This window comes from Zosterops lateralis (assembly GCF_965231275.1).
Source record: "Zosterops lateralis genome assembly, chromosome: 2".
Lineage (NCBI taxonomy): Eukaryota > Metazoa > Chordata > Aves > Passeriformes > Zosteropidae > Zosterops > Zosterops lateralis.
The window spans coordinates 32,113,758-32,140,590 of NC_139763.1; the positions used below are offsets into that span (position 1 = coordinate 32,113,758).

The following is a 26,833-nucleotide window of genomic DNA, read 5'->3' on the forward strand; positions in this document are numbered from 1 at the left end:
TAGGCATGTACTCTGTAAGAAAAAATGTTACATGATCAGAAATACGTGAACAAAACACAGTTCAGAAGTACAAAACAAGTGTTGATGAAGAAATATGCACCAGCAGATTTGCATTAGTAGCTTAAGACTCTAGTCTTGCTATGCCACCTAAATCTTAGTAATAGCCTTTGTGGAATATTACTCCTACACTAACATTTATTTTTAATTTTCTAAATACTTGAAATTATTTCAAATCCTGAGTAAATTAGTTATATATTATTGAAAACACATATGTTAGAGAAATAATTAATGCACTGCTGGTTTGTCTTAAGGTGCTGTTGTGTATTTTTCATTTATATAATGATAGTAAGTCTAAGAATCACAGTCAGTCAGAACAATGCCATTTGGAAATGAAGAGTGCTTGAGAGATTTTTTTTGTGTGCCTGTGACCTAATGGGTCATTCCTTCCATGTGGGAAAATGTAGTGTCAAGAAAATAAAGTTTCCACTGTAACACTGAGGTGCAGTCCTGTTGCTCAGATGAAGCTCAGTGATTTCAGAGCAGGTTGTCAGATCCCATCACACACACAGAGGACAGTGCTATCAGTATACTGTGATTCCTGTCCTGTTTTGACCAGTATACACTAACTTTATTTAGTGCTACATGAGTCTGTGGAGTGGATGAATATTATAGACAGTTAAATCAGATAGTTCTCTAGACATTTTGTTGTAATCTAAACTTGACCAAAACATCTGATTACAGATCTCGTTTCAGTGCTTTTATCCCTGTGTCTTGTCTGTGGTCCCCCTCTCACTCCCTGTATGTGGGAGAATATGTTAATGCCATTGATCTGTAATCAACAGCAGCATGAAATCTTCAGCAAATCTTATGTGTGTCTGGTTCATCTCCATTTTAGGTCATAAAGTGTTGGAGTTTGGTTTTGTTTGTGTTTTTTGTTTTGTTGGAGTATTTTTGTTTTGTTTGTTTGTGGTTTTGGGATTGGTTGGTTTGGGGATTTTTTCCTTTTTTTGTGTTTTAGGGGGGGTCCTTGGGGTTTTTTGTAGGTTTGTTTGTTGGTTTGGTTTCATTGGGTTTTTTCCCCTGCCTTTGTTCCCCTGCCTCATTCTTTATTGCAGCAGGAGGAGCTCAGAGAGGGAGTTAAGTAAGCTCTTTGGTTTTTTCCAGCTAAAGCAGTGTGTTTCAGCATTTGTTAGCTTCATGGTTATGATGAAAGACTGCTCTAGGAGAGGCAGGTGTTGGAAGGGTGTTGAAAGGACCATCAAATTCAGAGAAGTGTTTCCAGTCCAAACTCCTCAACAGAAAATATGCCCCCTTGTTCTCATGTGCTTCTCCATGTCTGTGTAGGCAGTGTGAGAACCCCAGGTCATGAGGGGAGAAGTCATCCCATGCACAGGAAACTTTACCACGAAGTGCCCAGCACATCTCTTGTAAAGAGGGTAAAGGTTAATTTGGGGTAAAGACCATTTGTAAGCTGTTTCAGTTTCTGCTGGTAAAGTGGCAGCAGAGGCTGAAAGAGTTGGACTTCAAACTTCCCTGTAGCAAAACTCAGTGTTTTCCATGGCATTGGTCTGTGCTCAACTTGATAAAAGCTGTTCTGCAAAGTGAAACAGAGCTGTGCTTTTTCATTTTTAGCTAACAGACACGTGTGTTACAAATGCTCACTTCCACCTCTAGATGTGCATTTTTGTGCTCCTAGAAACACTAAAGGAATAAAAGTACTACAATGAGAAGTGAAATTAAGACAATATCTCATTAAGAAGAATGCTAATTGTATTTCCCTTGTGAATATAGAGAAATAGTTTTAATTTGCACAGAGATTTGCACTAAAATGCACTTTCCTGTTAGAAGTACTCAAATACATAAAAGACGTAAAATTGGATTTTGAAATTATTTGAGTTTGTAGAAGTTCATAGTGGGGAAGCATCAAGAAGAAGTTTTGTGACTTAGAAATTTATCTGCAACTAATTGGGATCTGTGGACAAGAAAGCAAAAAGAAAGCAGGCCACTTCCTGGTGATGAAATGCCCTTTTATCTTAATATCATTGAAAGGTTGCATCCGGGGATTTCCACATTGCACAAATACATTTGTTATATCTTGCATTTGTTGATTTAATTTTCTTGTGGAAGACTTTTCCCTGCTCCGGCTGCAGTTACTCACTCGGAATCCTCAGGGGAGTTTCCAAGAGTGACAAGAAGATTCTTCAGGCCAAAATTTAATATTTTTGTCTTTGTTAACCAAGGTTCTGGTGTGTGGGAGAAGGGGACATTTAACCAGATTATGAGGGGGACAGAGAGGGGGAGATCCAGCCTCTTTGTGGAGCTGACAAATTGTCACCTGCCGAATGCGTCTTTGTGGGGAAGTAATGTCAGTGGGAGGCAAAGGTTCATATTGGATGCTGGCATCATTTGCATTCTTTTGCCTTCCCAAGGCCTAGATCATGGAATGAATGGACTGAAACTGTTGTCAGCCTGCAGTAGACATACTCTTTGTTGCTGCCTCCAAGAGTTTGGCTGGAAGGATCTGACTCAAGGTGTAAAAGTCATGGCTTTGACTTTTCCTGTTTTGACCTGTGCAAGATTCAGGACATTCAGTCTCTCATTAAATGAGACAGAAGAGTGAAGTGCATGTCAGACTGTAAAGAAAATAGCTTTTAATTGGAGAAGGTCTGAGAAGGGTTTAACTGGCAGCTGCTGTCCTTTGAGCTGATGCTCTGCTCTTGGAGTTCCTCTGCAGCCATGAGTGATAGGGTTGATCTAGACCTACACCTCAGATCCTTGTGTGGTTAATAAAGTTTCTTGCATCATCTTTGAAACAGCTGTTGGAGGTGGGTTGCTGTAGTTGCTGAAAGGTTGGATTTGAGCCAACATGTCAAATCTTGTTTCACTACCAAGGTTTTCTATTGTTGGAGGTAATAAATAAATAAATAATAAAACACTCCCTGCATGCCAGTTACACTAAAGATGGTGCTCTTACAGAAAAGGCAACATATTCATAACCTAGCGTAATTAGGCATTTCTTCCTTTCCATTATTTTGTCCATATCGATATGGTTAATAGAATGTTAGTTGGAAACCGGGCCATGCTGCAGATCCAAAATACTGTTTCAGGCAATATTGGCTTTCATGATTTCATGTATTGTTAAAACATTTTCAATCAGAGAAACTAGTTATGAAGATGTTAATTGAAGAATGCTGTTGGCTGAAGGAGCCCACTTGATGTTTCAAAATGAATTTTTCAGGAACAAGAATCCTAATTAGTAAGGTTCAGGGAATGGTCCTTACAGTCTAGAGAGCCCTGAGACTCTAAAACTAATTGCAATTCAGTAAGTAACCCACAGCTGCTTTTTCACAGATGATGGTAAACTTTCAGTAGGATTACATCCATGGATTTTATATTTTTTTAAGCATTATGGAAACTGTCACACTCTCCCTTTTTGTCTATTATTCTCTTCATGTAGGTATATCAGTAACATTTAGCCTTCCACTGCTGTTGCATTTTTTGCTTTGGTATGCCTCTTTACCTATCGAATGCCATAAGCCTAGTGCACTATGGCTGTAGAAAACTAGAGTCTTAAAGTAGACTTTGATTCAGTCAGTAATTGGAGTATCATCTTTCTCCTGCTTATTGATATGTGAATTGGAAAAATTCTGTTTCCCAAAGTTGTATAAAAAGTGTCAAAAAAGTAGATGTTAGGTTGAAATAAGGTTTAATCTCACCTCATACATTTATTTCAAGTAGTTTGGTAGGAGATTTTTTTTTCAAGATGGGAGCAGACCAAAACACTTCACCAAAACAATTGTTGAGATGATGAGAATATTAGCTTGTTGTTGTACAAACTAATCATCAGGGGTTCATTCTGGGGCTGAGATGATAATTATTTTGGCTTGAGATCTTGCAAGCAGAGTGAGATCAAACGTCCCAAAGTTTCAGTCCCAGAAGACACAAGGTCACATAGCTGAGCAGGATGGCATTTGCTTTCTACAGCTAACTGAATAGATTGAGGGTAGCAGGGCAGAAGTGGCATCAGATGAAGACCTTTTCTTCAGGTCATATGTTTTTGTGCTCATAGAATGCCAAATAAATATTCATATAACAGAAGGGAGGCTTGTTCAGAAGCCTTTTGTGAACTATGGATGTGGCCTTTACCAATACCGGAGGTCAACAACATCTTCTCATCATTCTGGTGAAAACTGGGTTTGCAGCAAAGCCTCATGAAGTGCAAAGCTGCACAACTTGCCAACATCGACTGTCTGCCATCTTAGTAAGGGCAAAACCAAAGGCTATGTGTAGAAAAATCATGCCATCATCAGGAGAGGTTGCCTCAACAGGAACTACATCAGCCTTTGGCATTGCTGTCTGCTTGAGTGGTGCCAGTCTTTGGAAACTATCCATTTAAGGATAGGTACCATCTAAGGAAACTATGTGATCTCTTAATACTACCTTTAATTAGGTAGGAATGCTACTGCCACTGGTTTTTATCAAAAACATGATCATTAGGTTGTAATTGTTGAAACAATTGTCATTCAGAGATCAGAGCACCTGTTGTTTGGCTGTGCTTTGAGTAAAGGGAACTCACCCCTGACCACGCTAACACAACTGTAGGAGGGATCCAGTTTGCCCGGCTGCAGCATCAGGACTGAGCAAGTCATCTTAATAATTTTTATAATTAGAGAGAGGTATCTCCACGAGGTGACTCATTCCACCTACCTTGGAAAATAGTGACTTGTTCTCTGGAAATGCCTGTGTCTCACCACTGACTATACAGAGAACCTGAGTGGTGAGTTGAGATCAGACACCTGCCTCCTATGTTCTTTAGGTGAGATATAATCTTTCTTGAAGTGACTTATCATGTTAAATTCTGAAGCAGTCTTGGGTAGTTGGTAGGGATGGTGATTAAATCAAGAAAATGAAACTGGAATTCCCAATTTCTTTAACTGTAATGTGGGATAAATGGGAGGTCTTAAAAGACATAGCCTTTTAATGTAAATATATTTGAATGAGATGGCAGAATTATCAAGTATAAACCTTCATTTAACATGTTAGTAAACTTAAAAATAATTTGCTTTTGCTATATGCTCATTGCCAGCTCTTTGTAGAAGCCTCCCTCACATAGTATTTTTACCTAATGCAGTCAGAGACCTACAACCTGATCTTTTGAACTTCTGTGTTTTGCCACAGGATCTTTCTTGTGACAGTAGCAGTTATAACTCTTCCAAACAATGATGTTTTGAAAGTTTAGCTGTAGAAAAGCAATCATAGTAACAAATGCTGTCTTATACTCAATGTAACATACACATTACTTTTTTCTTAATAGCACCAAGCCTTTTGGTAAGCCAAATGTTAGTGTATGTTTCTTACAGTTGTTCTACCCACTCACCAAATGCTGACCTGAAGTCAGTCCTTTTCAGAATAAGCTTATTTCTTTGTGCTCCCACTCTGGCTGGGTATTGCCATGACTAATGCTGGGTGAGGTCCAGTAGAAGATCATGCAGTTTTTCTATTTTCAGTAAACTTTATTGTGAGCACTGGTAATCAGAAGTTAAATCTACAGTTAATCTGAGAATGGTACCTGCCCACTGGTTGTGATTTATGTAGTATAAAAAGACTGTGAATTTATGATGATTATTTTGTTAATTTTTTTTTAGATGTGGATTTAACTGATATTATGATACACAAAATCCCTCCCCACATGAGGAAAAGAGCCCTCTGTAAGTATGATCCTTGTAAGTAATGTAAAGGTATCATTCGATGATAAATTAATATGCAATTTAAATGAATAGTTGAGGTCTTAGAGAGCCTTGGAAAATTACTACACTCAGTAATATTTAAATAGAAATAGCTTCCAAGCAAATTAGATACCTGGCCCTCTTTTAACTTATCAAGGATTGACCCTTTTTAAGGATGTCAGGAATTGCAGAGATTTTAGCTGAAAAGCAGCTGGGCTTTTCAACTTGTCTGCTGTCTGACCTGTACCTTGGTGAGCATGTTAGTTATTCTCTAATGTGTTATTTGTAGATTTTGGAGGAAGGGACTGTGGCATCCTGTCTAAATCTCTACAAGTCCTTTTTGTAGGTCTTTTCATTAGGCAGTTAGGTTATAGACTTACAGATTGTTAAACATCACATTATGTAAAGAACAAACCAAAGAAAACTCATTGCTGAAAGAAGGGAAAAAATAGGAGAATGAAAAGCCTTGAAAACTGTCAAAGAATTTTGATGGAAGTTTTATTTGAATAAATACTAGAGCATTCAGTACTATTTGAGAAAGGCTAGTTATTCACTAGCCACTGAAACATCAACAAATATAACAAAGCTTTTTTACATGTGTGATCAAATCTTGGAACAACCATGTTGGCTAGAGAGGTACATCCTTGTCCAAAATCAACTGGACACAGTCCTGAGAAGCTTCTTTTGAGCAAGGGAGTTGGATTAGATAAACTCCAGAATTTATCCAACCTCAACTATTCAATATGAATTGGAAAACTGCCTGCTTTAATTTTTGCCTGTCAGAAATTATATCTACAGGGAGAGTGTTGTTTTGTATGCTTCACTGAGTTTCAGAGCTTTGGGGATGGGATGTTCAGAGATTTCAATTTCTGCTTCTTCCATTCAAGAATTTATTTTTTTTCCTATTTGGAATTGACTTATGACATATTGTATAAGCCCGACTTGAACCAAATTCTTAGTTCTGAGTGGCAACAGACTGGCCTATCTTGCAGACACAACCCAAATTCCTTCCTACCTAGAATGAACTCCTCATTTAAAATCTAATTTCTAAGGTGATGTAGATGGCCAGGGCTGTGTTCAGTTCAGTTGTTTTACATGCTTAACTTGCATTTGAATTTTTGGTGTCCAGTGAAGCAGTGATAGTTAAGAAGCTTCAGTACCCCATGGAGAGAGGAAGATTCTTTTGAAATCCTCCAGAGGGAGATGCTGACTAATTAAATTCAGAGACTTAAGTTAAGCAGGTTGAATGTTCCTTTGGACGTCTTCAGACAGATTTAAAGTGGCATTTTAGAACAAAATATAAGATAGGTGTTTTATTTAATTAGAATACATCTTGCTCATTGTTAGGTCCATCAACCTAAAAGGAAAATAAATATTCTCCCATTCTGCAGTGTGGTTCAAATGTTTTGTAGAATGAACAGGCTGCTGGGAAGATGTTAGTTACTCTATTAGTACTTTTCAGGTTTATCAGATTTTACACCTCACTTGCTAAATTAATGACGTTTGTCACAAGAGTATGAAACAAATATGAAAGTTCCATGACTTCAGTGCTAGCATGGTCTATTGAAGGAACATTCACTTTTAAAATCATAACCAAATTTTCTGTAGGCTTTCTTTCCTACTGTGATTTTTCACTTCAGAGGCATTGTGGGGAGAAGAACTGTCATGGATGTCTATAGTCCAAAAAAGTGTAGGGTGGAGGAAATGCACAGACACTGCCATCTGCCACATCAACAGGCATCACTTTTTGCTTTTTCTTTCCACCACCATCCCAGAATTTCAACCTCTCTCTGACCCAGTAGGCTTTATTTATAGTTTTCATTATCCCTTGCTCATGGCAGTAAAGCCTAGAACAACACAGTGTGCTGACACTGACATTTCCTGCCCTTTTGTTCTGTGCTCCACCAACCTGTTGTCCCTTTGTCCTTATCCCTAGTGCTTCCTCTGTCGACAGAGGCCCCATCTGACAAATTTACTTGTGCTCCCTAGGGATTAGAAACCAGGAAACTTCATTAAGGAAGGTTTAATAACTTAGACAAAGGAGAAGAGCAGCTGGTCTGTTAATGTGTCTCTCTCAAGCCCCATTCTCTGACAGAAAAGCTTTCTTGCACGTGGTCCAGTTTTCAACAATTTGCTGTAAAATGCTACAGATGTACAGTTTATGCAAATGGAGTTACTGTGCATTGGATCTGCCCTGAGCATTTTATTTCAATGATTTTATGGCAGTGGGTTTGCTGCTGTTGAAAAGACCAGTTATCATGGCCTAAAATTTTGGTGTATGTTTTTACTTTCTCTGTTGCTTAGCATGGTAATGTTAGAGGAATAGCAGTTGGAGACAACCTGCTGCACTCTGCTACTCTGTGAGACAAACATCAGTAAAGCCAAGCGGCAAGAAAAGAAGGGCTCTTCATGAGAAAATGACAGCAAGAGAACACAGCCCCCGCCATGGTGCCAAATCCCGCACTGTGCAGAGGGCCTCCACCATCGATGTCACCTCGGACATGGTTGGCCTTTCTCTTACAGGTTTGTACCTTCCTGACAGCTGTTGCTCTGTTCCTGCTCCTGTCAGAATCTGCCTTGTACTAATGTTGTCTTTTTTCTTTTAATTGCTTGAAGATTTAGATCTGTCTGGTTATCTGGAGGTAATGAGATAAAGGAATTATGCTAAAAAATTCTAAAATTCTTGAATTTGCTACTTTTAAAATAGACAAAACATTAAAATCAGAGAGGGATTAAAAAATCAAGTTATATTTTGTGTAGTTTTGTTTATCACTCAAAAATAAGCAATGGGGAGAAAATAACAAAATAATGTCACAGTCTAGGAAGAGTCTTGGCAACCTCCTTGTTTGACATTGAATAAAATATTCAAGAGAGTTCAGGGAGTTGAGGCTTGTCTCCTTTATCTTTTCTGGTTATTAAATTAGGATTCTAACCCTCAGAGACTTTCTTTCATTATTGAGAGGAACAGATACTTTTAAATTTTGTCCTATCAACTACCACAGATTTAATAATTTGGTGTTAATAGTGACTCAGGCTTTAATCCTGTTGTTTTCTATTGAGATTAAGCATTTAATATTCCCATATTGTATATAATCTCATACAGATTTACATATATTAATATGTTTTATAAACTGAGATCATCCCAGGTTTTCCAAATAATTATTAGATACCAAGGATTACCAGATAAATGTTTTTTTGATAATAGTCGTGGCTCGCTGAACTTAAGAAAAATATTTTTAGTATAAAATGTAATTTTTTTTTCTCTGGGTGATTGCAACTTCAGGAAAGAATTCACATGGTGAATTGACTAATCTTGTGTTAATTTTTCTCATTTACAGGAAACATTCAGGATCCAGATGAGCCGATTTTAGAGTTCAGTTTAGGTAGGCTTATTGATTTTTATGCTAGTTTTGATAATGCATGATATTGAATACATTTAATAATTTATATGTGGCGTTTTGTTAATGTTGAAGTGCATTTCATATAGTAAGGTTTGAAACTTTGCTCTGGTTTTTATGGAGATGTGGTACAGTTTTCATGCTGCTTGTACCGTAACTTTTGATAAGCAGCCAGCAGTTTCATTTTGTGATGTTTCTAAAAGTCTGTAACTAAAACATCAGTCTTATAAAATTTTAAATGTTTACTTTTTGAATACTATTAATATTATTAAATGTTCACTTTATTTATGTGAAGATACAGTGAAGCTGGTTTCACTCTCAATAAATGAGCAGCTCAGTTCTTCAAGTAAACTGAAGATTTGCTGGAAACACCATTTTAGGGCAGAATGTTTTCTAAGAATTGCAAATTACACATAACTTCTTTCCTGGGGTCTTTGCTGTCAAGTGATAATGAAAGATGCAGAAGTGTCCTGAATTCTGAGATGGTTGAATTTGGACAAGAAGTTTGTGTGTTGACTCACCTCACTTGAAGAATAAGTGAAAAATATTTTCTTCATGAAAATTCAGTCCCCAGTTTCAACTGCAGGAGGTTTTCTTGGCTTGATAGTGGACTAGTATCCTTGGAAGGTTATGCTCTTAACAGTGTGCTAATGAAAAATTATAATATTTTCTCAGTTGTGTGCAATTGTGTTATGAATCTTAAGCAGAGATGAATAAGGTACTTCAGTTATTTTCAGATAAACTAAAAATATCTAGAATTACAAAGTTGTGTAGCTAAATTTCAGAATTTACTTCCTGCGTGTAGCTGAAGCAGAGTTGGACCATAACGTAGTTATCTGTATCTAGATAGATAGAATTTGGCTCTGAAGTTTAATGTAATTGTGTAGAGTCACTCACTGAAATTTTTGGAAGTTGTTTCCTACTCACCATAGTCCTTTCCCAGCAGTTAAACTCACAGTAACATTTTAGAGGAAATAAATTGCTGTCATCTTACAATTACAAGCTGGTTTTCCTCAGTAGCTCTGCTTGATCAATGTCCAGGCTCTTCTTTTGGTTCTCCCTGGGCAAATGCCATTTGATAATGGGCTTAATGGAGCATGACTTTGAATCAAATGCAACCATGCTCAGGGCATTTTCCCAGGGGAAAACCTATGCATGTGGGCTGTTAGAATGAGCTTGCCAGGGGGTGGATAGGCATGTATTAGAAGAGAACAAGTTTAAATTGCAGCTCTAGAGCTTGGTGCCAGACTGAGCTAATTGCATGCTTACTGTTTGCATGCACAAAGGTGAGTGATGTCTGCTTTTATAGTGTGGTGATAGAATGAATTAGCTCTTAGTGCTTTGATTGCTCAGGGTATATTGTGTGGTTTTATCAAAATGTAGAGTCTTACAGCAATATGAAAAAGATCCTGAATCTAAATTTATTTATCTTTTGCATACCTAAAGCTTGCAGTGAGCTGCTAACCCCGTCGCTAGATCGAAAACCAAATAGTTTTGTAGCAGTGAGTGTAACTACACCTCCCCAGGCATTCTGGACGAAGCATGCACAGACAGAAATTATTGAGGTAAGTGCTTCTAGATCAGATATTAAATTGAAGCTAAACACAGGAATCACTTTTTCCCTAACAAATATCACCTTACATTAACTTTTGGTTTTTTGTTTATGATTACAGGGAACAAGCAATCCTATATTTCTAAGCAGCATTGCCTTTTTCCAAGACTCTCTCATCAATCAAATGACACAAATCAAACTCTCTGTGTATGATGTCAAAGATAGATCTCAGGGAACAGTAAGTTTGCTTTATTCTGTTGTCTTCCCAGTTAGTGTCGAGCAAGGATAATGAGAAGCAAAGAGATTAAATTTATAACTTCTGGAGAAGAAAACAAAAGGATAGAGCACAGATCATACAGAAAACAAGATAGGTGGGGAAAGGAGGAACAAATGAGATTGGCTTGGCAGAGTGAGAAGCATCTCCAGTTTTCTCAAATAAGTCTTGTCTGCAGCAAGTTTGGAAACCATGGATTTAAATTAAAAAGATTCTGTCACTTGTGCTGTTACATTTTGGACATCTTTAGAGAACTAGATAATGAATAGGATTATTCCAACATCTCTCACCAAGGCTTCTAGCCTGTGCCAAAATGCCATAATGAAACTGTCCTTTGGAACAGAGCACCTAAATTCTGGGAATCAACCTGCTCTGATACATTAGATTTTGTTGAGGGGTAAGGTTTGTTTCTTTACTGAAAAAACTTTAAGTGTCAGCGCTCCCATGTTGCTACTTGGATCTGTGGGCAATACAGGCCATTTATTCTGTTGTCCAGAATACTGTTTCGTGCACCATGTGTCTTCTCTTCCATGGCTTCCTCAGGGGTAGCAGAGCTGTCCTTCTCTGTTCAGTGCTTCATGGGGAAGTTCCCCATGAAGGGAACTGAAAAATGAATACCTCCAGAGGAAGTAAGTTCTTCAGGAGGAGGCAAATTTGGGTAAAGGATGCAGCCTGAGCCCTATTCAGTGATTGCTTTCAGTGTTCCTGTATTGCTTGGCCTAAGCTCATATATCCTGAGGTGCCTCAACGTACATTCTAGAGAAACAAAAATGCATATTGTTCTCCAGTAGAAGAAAAATCTTTTATAAGTTACCAAATATATTAAATTTTAAGAGATATTAATTAGTTATATATGGCATATTTAGTTGTGGTTTTGCTCTTAGATTTTTATGCATAATAATTATATTTTGCACTTCAGTGCTATGGTCAAAGCCTTTGCTCACTATAAAGGTGAATACAATTCTGGAACTCATCTTCTTTCAGATGTATTTGTTGGGTTCTGGGACGTTCACTGTAAAGGATCTTCTTCAGGAGAAGTACCACAGGTTGCACATAACACTAAGGTTTGTATTACTTTCCTTCTTTTAAGTGTTAATTCTTCAAAACATGCTTAAGATGTGATGTAAACCTCTTATTTCATGCCCAAGTTGAAAATGGACTTTATTAAACTCCCTTGTTTTGATATCAAGTATATTCTGATTACCAAGATGTGTGAATACATGCATTTCTTCTCATTGTCATGTTACCCTCAAATGTATAAGCTGAGCTCAGAGCACTACCTAGGCTGCCTTCAGTTCTGTACAGCATTCTTATGGAATAAGGGGAATGTTCTCCTGTTGAAAAATTATTAAAATTATTGCAAGTGAAGTTGAAAAGCTTCCTATTTTAAATGTTCTTTAAGTTTGAAGATTGATAGCCTTTTATAAGTGTTTCCTTGTTGATGAACAGGTCCTCCTCCAAAAAAATCTCAACGCAGAGTATTTGTTGCAGGTCGGCTGAAAGTGACCGTGTTGGTAACATCACAGTTATTGGATGGCAGATGGAGGAAAAATCTGACCAAAGGCCTCCAGTGACAAGGTCACCTGATACAATTAATGGAAGGGTGAGTGTGAGCATTGTACCAAATTCAGAAGAATGCAGATTTATTGCCAGCAATGAAATAAGCTAGGTTGACATCTGCCATCAACTTTCCCGTCTGTCTTGATATTTAGTAGTGCTTTACATTTTCAGTATACTGTAAGGAGCAGCCTAATGGTGATAAAACCATTTTGAGTTTTGTAGAGCTCTTGGTGCTCCTGGGTGGGAGCACCCACATGAGTTAAAAGTTTTGGGAGAAAATTTAAAATGATTAAGCTTTAGTATCAAATACTCATGTTCTTCATTGGAAGAGGCTTCTGGTGCTGTTCATTGATGCACTCGGTGCATGGATAACCAGTTTCAGAGACGTGATCTTTTATTTCACATTGTGAATTGGAAGGTACCATTAAGCAAAACTGTAATGAGGATGCTAGGGAATTCCCAGAATTATAATAAAACTGAAGAGTTTACTGGATTACTGGATTTTTTTTTCCTGATCCCCAAATAATTGTTTGAGAGCAGATGTTTGCAGCACTTTCTCAGCCTAGACATATATTTAGTTCTGTAAAGCTTGTATTTTGAGTGTCTTGGTGATCACTGAGCTCTTAGATGTGTATTATATTCACAGTGTGCGTTAGAATCTCTTTTTATCCTCCAGATTTTTTTATGCCTATTGATGCAGTATCTTCTGTAAAGAATCTGAAGCTGTGCTAGCATAAATAGTTGAAAGGCTGGATGAAAATTTTTGTGGCATTTTGAACTGTGCAGTAGTAGTAAAGAGGAATGCTTAGGATTTATTATTCTAGCCTGCAATATTTTTTGTCCACAGTAAAAATATTTGAAATATTTATTTAAAGCATATGTGGAGTTGAATATTCCTTTGAAGTCTTTCTGTTAGGTCATCACTGCATATTGCTTGGGCACTGAGGTTTCATTCTTTACTATTTCTGGTTTCTCTTGTTTTTGTTTTTGTTCAGACTGTGTTGCCAGTTGATGAAAGTTTAACAGAATCCTTAGGAATCAGATCCAAATATGCTTCACTGCGGAAGGATGCACTACTGAAATCTGGTAAGGGCTGTAACAAGTAAGCTTTAGGTATCAATAAAAGCTAATCTCTCCCTGTGTGCCTGTGGCCCCAGGGCATTTCAGCAGATGTTTTATTTGAATAGGAACAGGACTGCTGATGGAGCAGTCCTTTGAGGGTCATACCAGAATAAATCATTTTATCATGTGCACTATTCTGTATAGTAAAAACAGCAGAAGCAAACTTTTGCCATGAAGTTGACTGTGATATAACATTTTCCATACAGTTTCATAGTCTGTTCCTAAGCAATTGTTGCAGGGTGAGGAGAGGGACAGAGGAAAGCAAGTTGCTTTGAAAAACAATCTTGCAGAAAGGTTACTTTTCCAGCAAATTATTGCATGAGAGGAAAATGCACAGTACATAGAAAAAATATATTAAAAAATGAATATGTATTTAACTTAATTTCCTTAGCAATGTAGTAAGTCATTTGAAGTGGAGGCTTTTTCTGCAAACACTTGAAGAATGATCGTTGCAGAATGACCATGCTTGCAAAAAGTAGACTGATGCCTGGTTAAACCAGATCTTTACAGCAGGTGTTTCAGCATGTTAGTGAATTGAAGCCATTTACGTTAAGAAAGAAGAGACTTTGTACACTTTTAAGTCAAACCCTAGGCTTTAATAATATGGTTTTAATTCTTTAGTGTTTGGTGGTGCCATTTGCCGAATGTATCGTTTCCCAACCACTGATGGAAACCACTTGAGAATCTTGGAGCAGATGGCAGAGAGCATCCTGTCACTGCACATCCCTAGACAATTTGTGAAGCTCCTTCTAGAAGAAGATGCAGCAAGGTGAGTTTTGGGATGGTTTACATGTGCAGTAATACAGCAGTGATGTAATTGTTATTAAGTTACAAAGGCATAAATATATCTGTGTTAATGCACTGACTACTCAGTGAGATAAGAAATGGCTTTGAGAGTCAGAAGAGTAGTTTCGAATGGAAAACAAGACAGAATAAAAGCAAATAAAATGAAACACTGTAGTAATAACATTGCCTCGTTTTAGGAGGTGGGAGGAAGAAGGAAATTTGTTAAGCATTTTGTAGGTTTATTCTGAATTTGCTTCTATTTGAAGCAATTAATTCTCTTCCAGGCAACATAATTCTTTATATATTTTTAGGCTGTAGTTTGCAAATCTAATGGTTTATGTATTCTGCATAAAGGCCAAGACTGGAATGTTAAAGAATTTTAGCTGTGGTTTTGAGTATTGGGCTTTTATTTTGACTTGTGTTTGAATCCAATCCTATAGACCTTAACTAAGTCTGACCTTAATTAAAACTAACTAATGCTCTCGTTACTGTATAGTAGGACATTTTAGTTTTTCCTTTGGGATATTGTGAAATAAAATCATAGCTGAATTCATTCATTGTAGGTATTTTCATATTTTGTGAAAATTATAAACTCTTGCAGGAAGATGGCAGAGAGTTTTTGTAATGCATGGGAAAACTACTTGAGTTTCTGAACTTCACATTGATTCTTTTTTCTGATGTTATGTTTTTAGTGATGTACACTTAGATTCTAGTAATTGAATGCTGTATCTTGTTCGGCTGTCCTACTAGAACCTTGATGGGGCAGGTTATGGGTATGCCATTGCACATTTAGTCATGGGTTATTTGTTTTTTATTTTGTGTCTTTGTTTCTCTACAGCTTTCCTCACAATAGGTTTAAAAGCAGCTGTTCATTAGGAGGTACAACCATAATAATAAAGAGTTGGCAACCTTATCCATAAGGTGCCATGTATGATGGATGTAGGTTAAGGACTTGAAGATGAGGAGAATTTAGGGTGAATGAGCAAAAAGATGTGTCTTTCTGTAAGACTGTAGACAGTGAAGTTTGAGGCCTTGGCCATGAAATGTGACTGTTCAGAGGCTCTTGCTAAACCACGCATGTTGTAAACAGGTACAAGTTAATAATAGCCCAAGTGATTGTTAATATGACCTTGTATATGTACACTGAGTGGTGTGGCTCAAAGGTAGATAGGCCTTTGTGTAATTACTGAGAAAGGCTTCCTTGTCTCTGTTCAGTTGAGGTGACCCTCAATAATGTGCACAATCACACTTTGTATTCATAGAGTCACTTAGATTTGACCAAGTGCTCTGTTCTCCATTCTCAATGCTGCAGCCCAGAGTAATGACAGACAGCTACAGCAGCACAGCTGTTTTTGTCTTCACATCCTGGTGACTTTTAAAATGTCCTTGGACATCCTACTGTCTCTTAGACAAAACTCTTCTGGGCCAGAGCCCTTTGAAAAAAAACATCTCACTGGGGGTTGTGATATTTTGTCTGCCTCATTATTTATGGCATACATCTTCCTTGCTGTCTTGGTTCTATGGGACAAACAAATAAACTTGAAGTGTTAAGCTGTGAATTTAGTTCAGGAGGAGCAGGGCGCAGATGTATGGCTGGTTTTGAGCAGGGAGTTTGACGAGGTAATCGTAATAGCATCTTATGCAGAAAGCAAGTTTTAAGATTAAACTGTAAGTGTCTTTTTCTAGGTCACTAATAAATATACTTTACACCTTTGTCTGTTGGCAAATCAATCTGATGTTTTTCTTGGAGATTTAGCTCTTTTTGATAATATCCTAAGTACTGTGGAGTGAGAATTGCTCTGTGAAATGCTGTCTTAAATTATACACAGACAATTGGTTAAAACTATGGAATTAGGGATATTGAAGGAACTGCAAAAAACCTGCTGGATCCTTTTGACAGATGATTGTTCTACCTTTTCTGGGGTAATGTGCTGCTGAATTGTGTCTGGTGTTGACTTGTTTACTTTTTCCCCTTCTTCCTTTATTCTAAATAATACACTAATCCAAGAAGACAGTAATACAAGCATGACATGAAATACACTGAGTATTTTCTCAGCAGTTCTGCTGGGGAACAGTATGTAATGCAAGACTGCCATGTGTGACTGGAAACCTGGCAATCAGGATACAAGTGAAAAGCCGGGGGTTTTCCTGTTCATATCTGGCAATGTCCAGTCCTCCTTTATTCTACCCTGAGTGCCCAAAATCCTAGATCTCAGATGAAGGTTTTGTTGGCTCATCTACAGTCTCTCCAAACCCTTAGTGCTTACACTTCTTAGGCTTTTCCTGGCCTTGCAAACTGCTGTGTACATACCTTACCAGTGAATATACTCCTTGTACCTAGAATCAGGTAGGTGCTAATATCCCACCTAACCTCCATCACAGTTATTAATTAGTTTAAGAGCCACCACAGTTCAGTAAAGTGTCCTTAAAAGGTCTTCATTGTCCCAAGTCACCTGGCATGATGACAGGTTCCCATCATTTACCAATCCTCATATAGTTTGCGAGCTCCTGCAGAAAAGTGGGAAGCTCTGCTTATGACCAACGCCTGAGGCTCCTGGGGGGAGTGTGTTCTGCCTGTGAGGAAGCAATTTACCTCAGAGTAGTCCTTAACCTATGTCTGAGATGAGCTTTGGGATGTGTGTTTGGAAGCTTTTCCAGTCTGGTGAGTAGCTCAGACACAGTAAATTGAGAGCGTGTCAGCTGAGCGTGTCAGCTGAGCACGGTGCTCCATTGATATGATGTGAAACTCATTGTTGGTCAATTGGACTATGGATATAAACACCTCTTTTTCCCTTACTCCCACTCCATTTTCTTTTGTTTCCCCAGGGTTTGTGAACTAGAAGAATTGGGAGAGCTGTCTCCTTGTTGGGAAAGCCTTCGTCGTCAAATAGTTACACAGTACCAAACAATTATTTTGACTTACCAGGAAAATCTAACGGACCTGCACCAGTATAAAGGTGATTTTTTTTAATATAAAAACATGATTCTTCTCTAGCAGGATTGTTAGTGTTCCTCAGAAATTGGGAACCCAGAGTGTTTTATGATGAGTAGACAATGCTGTTATATTTCTTGTCTTTGTTAATATTTATTGTGAGTTTGCTAATTACCCGGGAATATTTGTCTGTTTTATTTGTTCTCTTATCTTACTCTGAAAGTAGAGGACAAGTATGAACAGTAACAGAAAGATTTTGTTTTGTTTTTTCTTTTTAATTTTCTCTGCTTTATTTTCAGTACATAGCAAATGATAAATGAAGCTTCTTGAATGTTTTAACATAAGCACAAGGAGAAGGGTTTTATGCTTACTTTTGTCTTGCATTTCTCAGGTCCTTCATTTAAAGCCAGTAGCTTGAAAGCTGATAAAAAATTGGAATTTGTTCCTACGAATCTACATATACAGAGGATGAGAGTCCAGGATGATGGAGGATCAGGTATTAGTTTCTCTTTCTTCACTTGTCTTCTTACTTTTCTGTCCACTTTTTTTAATTTCCATCCTCAACTGTACAGCCAAGTCTCTACAAACTACTGTAGTAGTGCTACTTTGCATTTTTGTAGCACCTTATATTCTCAGATTCAAAATCTCTTTGCAAAAGAAGAGATGTAAGTATAATTATTGCTGTTCTACAGGTGGTAAAACTAGATTCTGGAGTTAACTGAACTCTAGGTGGCACAAGTTAGCCTTTGTACTAGGTTTGGGTTAAGCTGCTGTGTCACTTCCAGACATTTTGAATTGCAGTAGAATAAAAAAGGTTCTGGCTGTTGTTTCTTGTTAAGCTTGTGTGCTTTTTCTCCAGAATCACCACGTATGATTATGCAAAATCACGTTTTTTCACACTGAGCTTGTTTTGTCATAAATAACCTGGGTTTTCCCTTCTTTTAACAGTAATTCCCTGTGACCATGGACACACACTTGTCTCGCATGTCCATGTGAGGGATTCTAATAATTGCAAGCTCTGTATATAGACCAGTGTTCAAGACTTCTTTTTCACTGTCAGTCTTCTAGATTAAGAAACAGAGGACCTGTGTTCACGTATGGGTCTTTCACCTGAAAAGTGTTTCATGGATTTCCAGGGCCTCTAGAACAACTCAGTTCTCCCTGTCTTTCAAACCATGGCAAAGTTTTCCAGAAATTACTTTCAGAAAAGTTTTTGAACTTACACAATTGTTTGTCTATGTTAAAGATGACAAGTTTTCATTTGTAAGTCCTTTTTGTCCATCCCAGATCAGAACTACGACATAGTCACCATAGGAGCACCAGCAGCTCATTGTCAAGGCTTTAAATCAGGTGGCTTGCGGAAAAAGCTGCATAAATTTGAAGAGGCAAAGAAACAGTAAGTAGAAATACTGTTGTGTCAGCTGTTGTTGTGCCTTTTTCTCTTGGTCCATGCTCAGTTATTTGGAAAAGCATTCCATTCTGGTTTTATTTCATTCAATAGTACTACTATACAGTATTTTGTATTGAAGATTTTTCTGTGGGTTTTTTTCCAAAAGGAGAGAGAAAACAATTTCCTCCTCCTTATATTACTGTATTTATCTGTTTACTAATGGGATCTTTTTAAGAGTCTTTTTATGAAAGCTTTTATTTTTCTGAGTATTTGTTGATTCATTTTATTTAACTATTTTACGTGTTGGGTTTGGGTTCTGCCTAATTACAGGTCAGAACATTTGTCTGCTGAACCTCCTCAGCTGCACTACATCATGCTTCAATCCATTATTTTCAGGAAACTTTCACCCCTCTCATATCTTCGAGGTCCTATTGCTGAGCTCTTTTTAGTAAGAACCTGCTGTGCCTGATTACAGAAATTCCTTGTTGACAGAGTGGGTTTAGTTCTGAAACTATTGCTGGAGACCTTCCTGCATTGCCTGAAGCTTTATGCACAGATTGGGCTTCTGAATTTGGCCTCTGCCCTACAGGTGGGATACTTGATCCCCATGGTCCTGTCTGCAGGGACTGCCAAGCGACCTCTGTAGAAGTGTGGATATATGAACCAGAGGAAGGTGCAGAAGCTGGGAAGGTCACATTTGCTAACATGGCACCCGCTCCAGCTCCCAGAGAAGGGAGAGTGCTGCAGGGTCTGCATTATTTCTGCTACTGAATGGAGCATTTAAGACACAAGAGCAGCAGGACAAGGAATTGTTGTAGTCAAGGAAAAGGAGACCTTGATAATGCCCTTCCAAAGAAAGGATTAGTAGGATTTGGAGCTGATAGGAGGAGGGAATGACGTGGGAATCAACTGCAGAATTAGTTTTGGCAGTAGAGAAATGAATAGCAGCATCTTGTGAACGTCAGTCATATATGTACTGATAAAAAGATTGGTGCAAAAATACCTAGTGTTATTAATTATTCAGGCTGACAGAGTGCACTAGGATAGGATTAGAGGCAACTGTAAACTTGGGAACACTGGTATGCCAGGCTTACCCTTTCTGTTCTTTTGATACCACTACTGCTTTTTGAAATAACCTTCTTCTGTCAGCCCAGCCACTGAAGTGGTTCTTACTCCTACAATAGCTAATTTCCCATGTGGATTTGTTCTTTTTCCCCTTACCCAATAATTAAGTTGATTGGAGAGTTTGATTTCTATCCAGTACTTCTCCTCTAAGCTTTTCAGAACTGTTCCTTTTGGGTCCATGAAAACTGCAGGTTCAACATTTGATGAACAACTTTCATTTTAAGTATATCTATGTTATCAAAAAATCCAGTATAGTAGAACTGAGATCCAGCTCCTCAGTTTCATTGTTACATTCAGTTCCTTCTTTCATTGGCATAACTGTGCTTGGTGCATTCACAGCATTTCTCCAGATCAACTCATGGTCATCTGGCAATCTGTGTTTTTTTGCTTACAAGTTCATGTACCCACCTTATCAAAAACATGACTCAAGTCGATTACTTCTCCAATCATACTTTGTTTTGTTTCTGCTTTTGGTATTTGCTAACAATCTGCTAATTTTATTTTGGTTTTTTGTTTTTGTAGCAGTTATGAGGAGTGTTGGTGAGTTTTCTGTTTCTGAGAGTTCTATAGAGGGTTTCTGTTCTCTGGGTTGTTTTATTTTCCTTTTCTTTGGCAAAGATCTAGTGTGTTTTAAAGTGTGCAGGGCTTTTTGATGTCATGGCATCCCTAATTGTGCTCTAAGTAACTGTAGCTGCTTTGTAGAACATGATGTGTGAATGAACTTCATTTCATCTGCAATGTTTGTTTGCAATGAACAGCTAGCTTCCTGGCTCTCTCTGATCATAAGAAGTTAAAAAACTGAAAATCAGAACACAATGATTTTATATATTTTCCTTTGTTATGTACAAGGAAAACTATCTGCAATGAGAAACTTTTCTGCCAGTGATGGGAGATAATTAAGATAATTTTATGTATTTAAAAACCTTAATAGTAACAGATTTGGCATGGTGTATATTTTTGTAATCCATGTCTTTATTTAAACATTTTTGCATTATATTTTTCCTCATTTGTGGTGCTCAGCGCTATCAAAAGCAGACATTACTGGATGGTTCAAAAATGCAGAAGTTCTGCTCTAACTCTTATTAAGGTTGAACTCCTAATTCACTGAGCATTTAGTCTGTGTTACAGTTTGCTGGTGTAATATAGTGAGAGCTGTTCATTTGAAAAAGCAATTGCAGGTTGGAAAGTAAGTATATGTGAACTTTACACCATAATTTTTCCCCCAGTCATCCTACCAAATATTTATGATTAAAAATATAATAGTTCTAAGTCCAGTCTCAGTATGCTGCATGGCCTTTTCTGCCAACTATGTCTATATGCATGTTAACCACACTGTCATGGAAAGAAATTGCTCAGAGGAATTGTCACTAAGATCGCTGGTCACTAGAAAGCACAAGTCAAGTACAGGGAAAGCCCTAAAAGCTGAGATAAATTTGCTGTATGGCATAGCAGTACTGGAGAGTGGTTGTTCTCTGCCCCACTGGGGTGGGTGACCATAGCATAAACAAGGAAACTCTTTCAAGAATCACTTCTGAGTTACATCCTTTGAAAACAAATCCATCGTCTTTCTTTTGTAATGGAACTCAGGCAGACACTGGCATTAGGATTCTCTCTTGCCTTGATATCGGTTAAGGGACAAGAATTGGAATTGTGGCGTGATTTTGAAGTGTGCCCCATGCAACCCTCATGTCCTACATCACAGATACACTGCAGAAATTAACAGCATTGCTCTAAGGGTAGCAGAGCAGTTCACACTCCTTGGAGGTCGTGATCTGTGGTAACCATGCCTGAAAAAGAAACTCCTCTCCATGTAACCTCTCAGCGTGGCTGTCTCCATTTAACAGTGCTGAGATTGGTGCAAACAGTAGGTTCTTCTGTGCTGTTACTATGCTGAAGCTATTCATGACTGAAAAAAAAATAATAAATTAAGATAATACACAATTGGTGTCTCCTCATGCTTGATGCCATGTCGTGAATGGGCATCACACTTGGCACAGCTAGAGAGGATGTAAAGGCCTGGTCTTTGGGTACCTTTCCTACTGGGAAGGAAGAACCCAGCATTTTGCTTGACAAAAGGAGTAGTGGTCAGTTGGTTCCAAATAATTAACTAAGAGCACAGCTTCAGCTTTGAGTGATTTTCTAAGTTAAAAGGCAGCTTTTGTAAATGTCTCTTTCAGGTGAGACGAAATTACCCTTTGGAAGTGCTATTCTTTCTCCAGCAGTTGTAGAGCATCTGTCTTGGATTGAATAAGCAACTTCTGTAGACATCTAAACTTAAAAGGGCATAAACTGTTCTCCACTGTCAAATAAACAGTCTTAGTGTAGCTGCATTGTCCCCATATAAAGATGTTTGTGCCTAGTTTAGTATATTAATTGTGTGCTAACAGAAACTGCACAAAGAATAAAGTCCTTTTATTAGCCTGAAGATGCATATCGATTTTTTGCATATCATAAAATTGCTTTTGTTGGTGTAAATTGATTCTGGTCTGCAATAGAGGAAATTATATACTAGCAGAAGGACTTTTTTGTTAATACCACTGTTAATACTGTTATAGATCTGGGTGGCATTTCTGTGTTAGAAGGAGTACAAATTTTCTTTTCATGATGTTAGTAGATTGTGATAAAACATGTTTGTAAACAAGGCCTCAGTGAAGTATCTGTGTTGTAAGGAGAGGGAGAGTGGAGCAAGATGTCTCTGCAAACAGTGGTTCTGTATCTGATGGCAAAGTCTGTCATCCATATTCTCCTCAGCAAAACTGTCTCTCTGGTGTACAAACTCTGCCACAGCCTCTTGGTATTAGGGATTAGTAAATCTGCATCTGAATGCTTTTAGGAAAGGCAGAGAAGCCTCTAGGATCATGTTCCTGCTGTGCAATTGCTCACTGGACTTTCACTGTTGATCACTAGTTTAGGTAAACTTTTGTTGTCTGCCATTAATTCCCCAGCATGCCACTGTAATGTGTGTGCCTCTAGATCAACTTCCTGCCCTAAAATCAGTCTTTCTTTTTCAGCACTTCAACAAGTTCCCAGTCAATAATATACATCCCCCAGGACATCGTTAGAGCAAAGGAAATTATTGCACAAATCAACACCCTGAAAACACAAGTCAGTTACTATGCAGAAAGGCTCTCAAGAGCTGCCAAGGATAGATCAGCTAATGGCCTTGAAAGAACACTTGCCATCCTAGCAGATAAGGTAGGAGAATAATTCATTTCCCTGCTGAAGCCCAGTGTATTTTTTGTCCTGTCTGAATCTTTAGTAGGTTTCCTTGAAATGTCTGTTTTATCTTTTTCAGTAGTGTGTTGTAACATGCACAGACCTAAAAGAAATATATATCAGCCTTTAAAAGTTCCTGGTTTTATTTATGTTGTATCCTACTTTTGACACTCTTGCTTCACCTCCTCTTGAAAGTACGGTGGAGAGCAATGTCCTCTGATTCCCTCTGTTCATTCATCACACTGCAATAATGTGCATTCTTCACTTTCTTTTATATCCTTTTCTCCATAACCGCCTGGGATTTTTAAATGTTCTGAGTCATCTGTCAAGCAGCAGCAACTGTGTGAAAGTTACTGAAACAATCCTGTATTTTTCCACTGGTGAAATAAGGAATAATGGTGACACAGCCTCTGCTTGAATTATAATTATGTAAACCAGTGATTTCTTGATGTGTGGTAACCAAAAACAGACTGGACCCACAGCTGAACACAATCTTACAATGAGAAAAAACCCAAATACAGTTTTACTGACCTCTTCTGTCCTTGAAGGAGATCTGAAGGTTCTAAATATCAATAGTGGCCAATCAGCTTGCCATGAGTTGTCCCAGTGGAAGGGATATGCATACAACTTCATATAATGGGACCTCATGTAAATGTATTATCTCTTATAATATTCGTTCTAAATTAGTACAGTGTATAACTGATCTGTGGGATTTTCTACAACTGGATTATGTGTATATATACTATGTTAATGTCTTGTTTGTTGTTTCTTTAGTAGACACACAGGCCACATAGTTTTCATATTCATATGGCTTACAGAAATCCTTTAATACAACACGGCTAAATAAGACAGGGAACAAATTGCATTGATTAGTGGGTTATACCTTCAGCCCTCCTAAGTCTTGTTATGATATCAGACAGGATGATTGGAGTGAAGCCTCATCCTTCTAGTGTGGCAACTGTTGTGTGGGGTATAAAAATCATTTAATATGGAATATAGTGAGTTGGAAGGGACTAATCAGGATCATCCTGGTCCTGCACTCTCAGACTCACACCATATGCCTGGGAGCATTGTCCAAACACTTCTTGAACTCTTTCAGGCTTGATGCTGTGATCACTTCCCTGGGAAGATTCCTGGAGGTTCCAGTGCTCAAACACTGCACATATGTCTGCACCTTATTCTAAGCTGAAGTGCAAATAAAGATGAATCGCACATTCCTTAGTGAAATTTTCAACAATTGCAAGTCTAATATATAGTACAGACTTTGGACATGCATCATTTGTGTTTTGGGATCCTATACTATTTTTTAAGGTCATTCTATAAAGGTATTCAAAAGGTACCTTAAAGCCATAGTTTCTTTTACAGAATACTACTTCTTTTTTTTCTTTCTTTAAAAAATACATTATGGATTGTGCATGGAATAATGAAAAGTTTTCACAATGTTGGGGTTTATTGCTTTTTAGACCAGGCAACTTGTCACAGTCTGTGACTGCAAGCTGTTGGCAAATTCCATACATGGTCTGAATGCTGCAAGGCCAGACTATATAGCTTCAAAAGCATCTCCAACCTCTGGAGAAGGGGAACAAGTGATGCTAAGGAATGATCAAGATACACTTGTGGCCAGATGGACAGGAAGAAACAGCCGATCTTCTCTGCAGGTGGACTGGCATGAAGAAGAATGGGTATGTTTACATACTGGAGTCCTTTGTTCTTTTTACTTTCTTTTTTAATGAGCTCTGTGGCTGTTCACCAGATATGCATAGGATGATATGTAGGAGGTTTTGGTCAGCTAGCAAAGATGTTGTCTCTATCCTGCAGGAGGTTACTCCTTGGCATAGGAATACAAGCAGACTTTAATAAATATTTCTGGGTCTCCTAAACAATGGAAATTGTTACAGTAGGTGCATAACATTTTTAAGGTGAGGTCCAACGGAAAGTAAATAGCTTTTAAAGTGAAAAAATGACCATACTACAGTGGGCTTTTACATTCTCCCAAATAAAGTGAAGTTTGTGGGTGCTGGCTATGCAATTTAGCTTTCCTCTTACAAAAATTCACCTGTAATCAGTTAGAACTTGCAGTTGATCACTGTTTTGTTTATGAGCAGCATTTTAAAAATGTTTGCACAAAGTATTTATTAAATGTTTTTTTCTCTACCACACTGCCAATCAAAATGAGAATTCAACTGTGTAAATTCTGTCATTGTGTTAAATAAACAGAAGTTAACTAAATCTCACAAATAGTCAAGATTAATTAAAGCAATTATTAATATTGTGAAGTACCAATTTTTAAAAGCGATTCAATTCATTTGGGAAATGGATCCTTGGTAGTTGTAATTGTTTTGGCATACTTTGACTAACAGTCAAAGTCACAGTAATAAGATACAAATAAAGCTAGTTCAGTATTTAGACACTACTATAATACAGTAATTTTATCTGTTGTTCACCGAGTTACAGAGAAAAAGAGATGTGTGATTGTATATAATTATTATGTCAAACACAAATTTCAAGAGTAAACAATAGTGCCAGCTAGAAATTGGAAGAAGAGTGCGGGAAGAGAAACTCAAAATTGCTTGGCAAACTTACACAGAAAATAGCTTTGCAATTTATCACACAAATCATGTCACTACATATTGTTGATCTCCTGATATACGTTATTTATATATCCATAATTGGTGTGTGCACACATGCAACCACAATAGCTCAGAGGAATTGTGACTAGAATCACAGGAGGAAATATATCATCAAGGGGTTTGTTATCCAACGTCTCTATTGGTTTTAAACTGAGAAAGAAATGTTTTCTTTTAAGGAGAAAGTTTGGTTGAATGTGGACAAAAGTCTGGAGTGTATCATACAGAGAGTGGACAAACTTCTCCAGAAGGAGCGCCTGCAAAGTGACAGCTGTGAGGACGTGTTCCAGTGTGACGTCAGCAGTACCAGTAAGAAAGGTAATCGGGACAGTCGTGCCTACTGGATAAATCCAGAAGATATAAATGAGACCTCATCATCCTCACCATCTTCATCATCCTCACCACCATCTTCATCCACACCATCCTGTGCATGCCATTCTCTCCAGACAAGTGCGTATGCCAGAGGCTGCATCCCACTGCTACTCTCTTCCTGTGTGCTGGCATCATTCCTAAGCCTCCCTTACAGCCCTCCATATGTTATTAACTCAGTGGTGGTGTTAAGCAGTGATGTCAGGCAGAAAGAGCTGTTGGTGTACTGGGAACTGTTAAGCCCATTACTTATTTTGAAATCCTGGTCCCACTGAAATCATTGCCAAATCCATTGATGGCAGTGGCACTTGGTTTTCATACTGTGTTTTAAGCTGGTAAAACAGTTGTATGGGTTACCACATGACAGACACCACCTCTGGTAGCTTTCCTGTTGGCTTCAGCTTCTTTTGCAAAATCAAAGCTTTTTACAGGTAAATAAAACATGAGAGAAGTGCAGGCACTACTGAAAAACTGGTAGTCCCAGCTGGACTGCTAAAGCATGAGAGAGGACCCTAAGCAGTCCCATTAGATTGAGCTGAATGTAGATGAACCTAACAGAATTCAGAGCAAATTTTAACCCAAATTGTGGTGCTGAGGCACTCAATTATTTTGACTTCTTGTAGCTGGAATGTAGGAATTGTCTGTGCAAGCTCTTAGTTGAATAATCCATTCAAAATTTAGGCTCACATGGGTGCAGTGGAGTAAAGTTGTGAGCATGTGAATGAAATATATCCTTATCAGTTTAGATTGACAGTT

The 26,833-nt window shown here is 37.9% G+C and overlaps 1 protein-coding gene across 12 annotated transcripts in view; it reads left to right on the forward strand.

Annotated features, from left to right (window-relative positions):
* INPP4A (inositol polyphosphate-4-phosphatase type I A) overlaps nucleotides 1-26,833 on the forward strand; it is a 113,406-nt gene that overhangs the window by 59,456 nt on the left and 27,117 nt on the right. For 4 of the 12 annotated variants that reach the window (XM_083854539.1, XM_083854545.1, XM_083854544.1 and 1 more), the window contains 16 exons: nucleotides 5,646-5,708; nucleotides 8,031-8,249; nucleotides 9,065-9,109; nucleotides 10,571-10,689; nucleotides 10,798-10,914; nucleotides 11,935-12,014; nucleotides 12,400-12,553; nucleotides 13,506-13,596; nucleotides 14,254-14,401; nucleotides 17,245-17,375; nucleotides 17,742-17,846; nucleotides 18,638-18,746; nucleotides 20,388-20,405; nucleotides 22,877-23,060; nucleotides 24,545-24,763; nucleotides 25,888-26,158. In XM_083854539.1, coding sequence (XP_083710665.1) covers nucleotides 8,144-8,249; nucleotides 9,065-9,109; nucleotides 10,571-10,689; nucleotides 10,798-10,914; nucleotides 11,935-12,014; nucleotides 12,400-12,553; nucleotides 13,506-13,596; nucleotides 14,254-14,401; nucleotides 17,245-17,375; nucleotides 17,742-17,846; nucleotides 18,638-18,746; nucleotides 20,388-20,405; nucleotides 22,877-23,060; nucleotides 24,545-24,763; nucleotides 25,888-26,158 — 1,897 coding nt within the window. In that variant the 5' untranslated portion in view covers nucleotides 5,646-5,708; nucleotides 8,031-8,143. The remainder of the gene's footprint in view (nucleotides 1-5,645; nucleotides 5,709-8,030; nucleotides 8,250-9,064; nucleotides 9,110-10,570; nucleotides 10,690-10,797; nucleotides 10,915-11,934; nucleotides 12,015-12,399; nucleotides 12,554-13,505; nucleotides 13,597-14,253; nucleotides 14,402-17,244; nucleotides 17,376-17,741; nucleotides 17,847-18,637; nucleotides 18,747-20,387; nucleotides 20,406-22,876; nucleotides 23,061-24,544; nucleotides 24,764-25,887; nucleotides 26,159-26,833) is intronic. The other 8 variants (XM_083854549.1, XM_083854550.1, XM_083854541.1 and 5 more) reach the window with 6 other exon arrangements.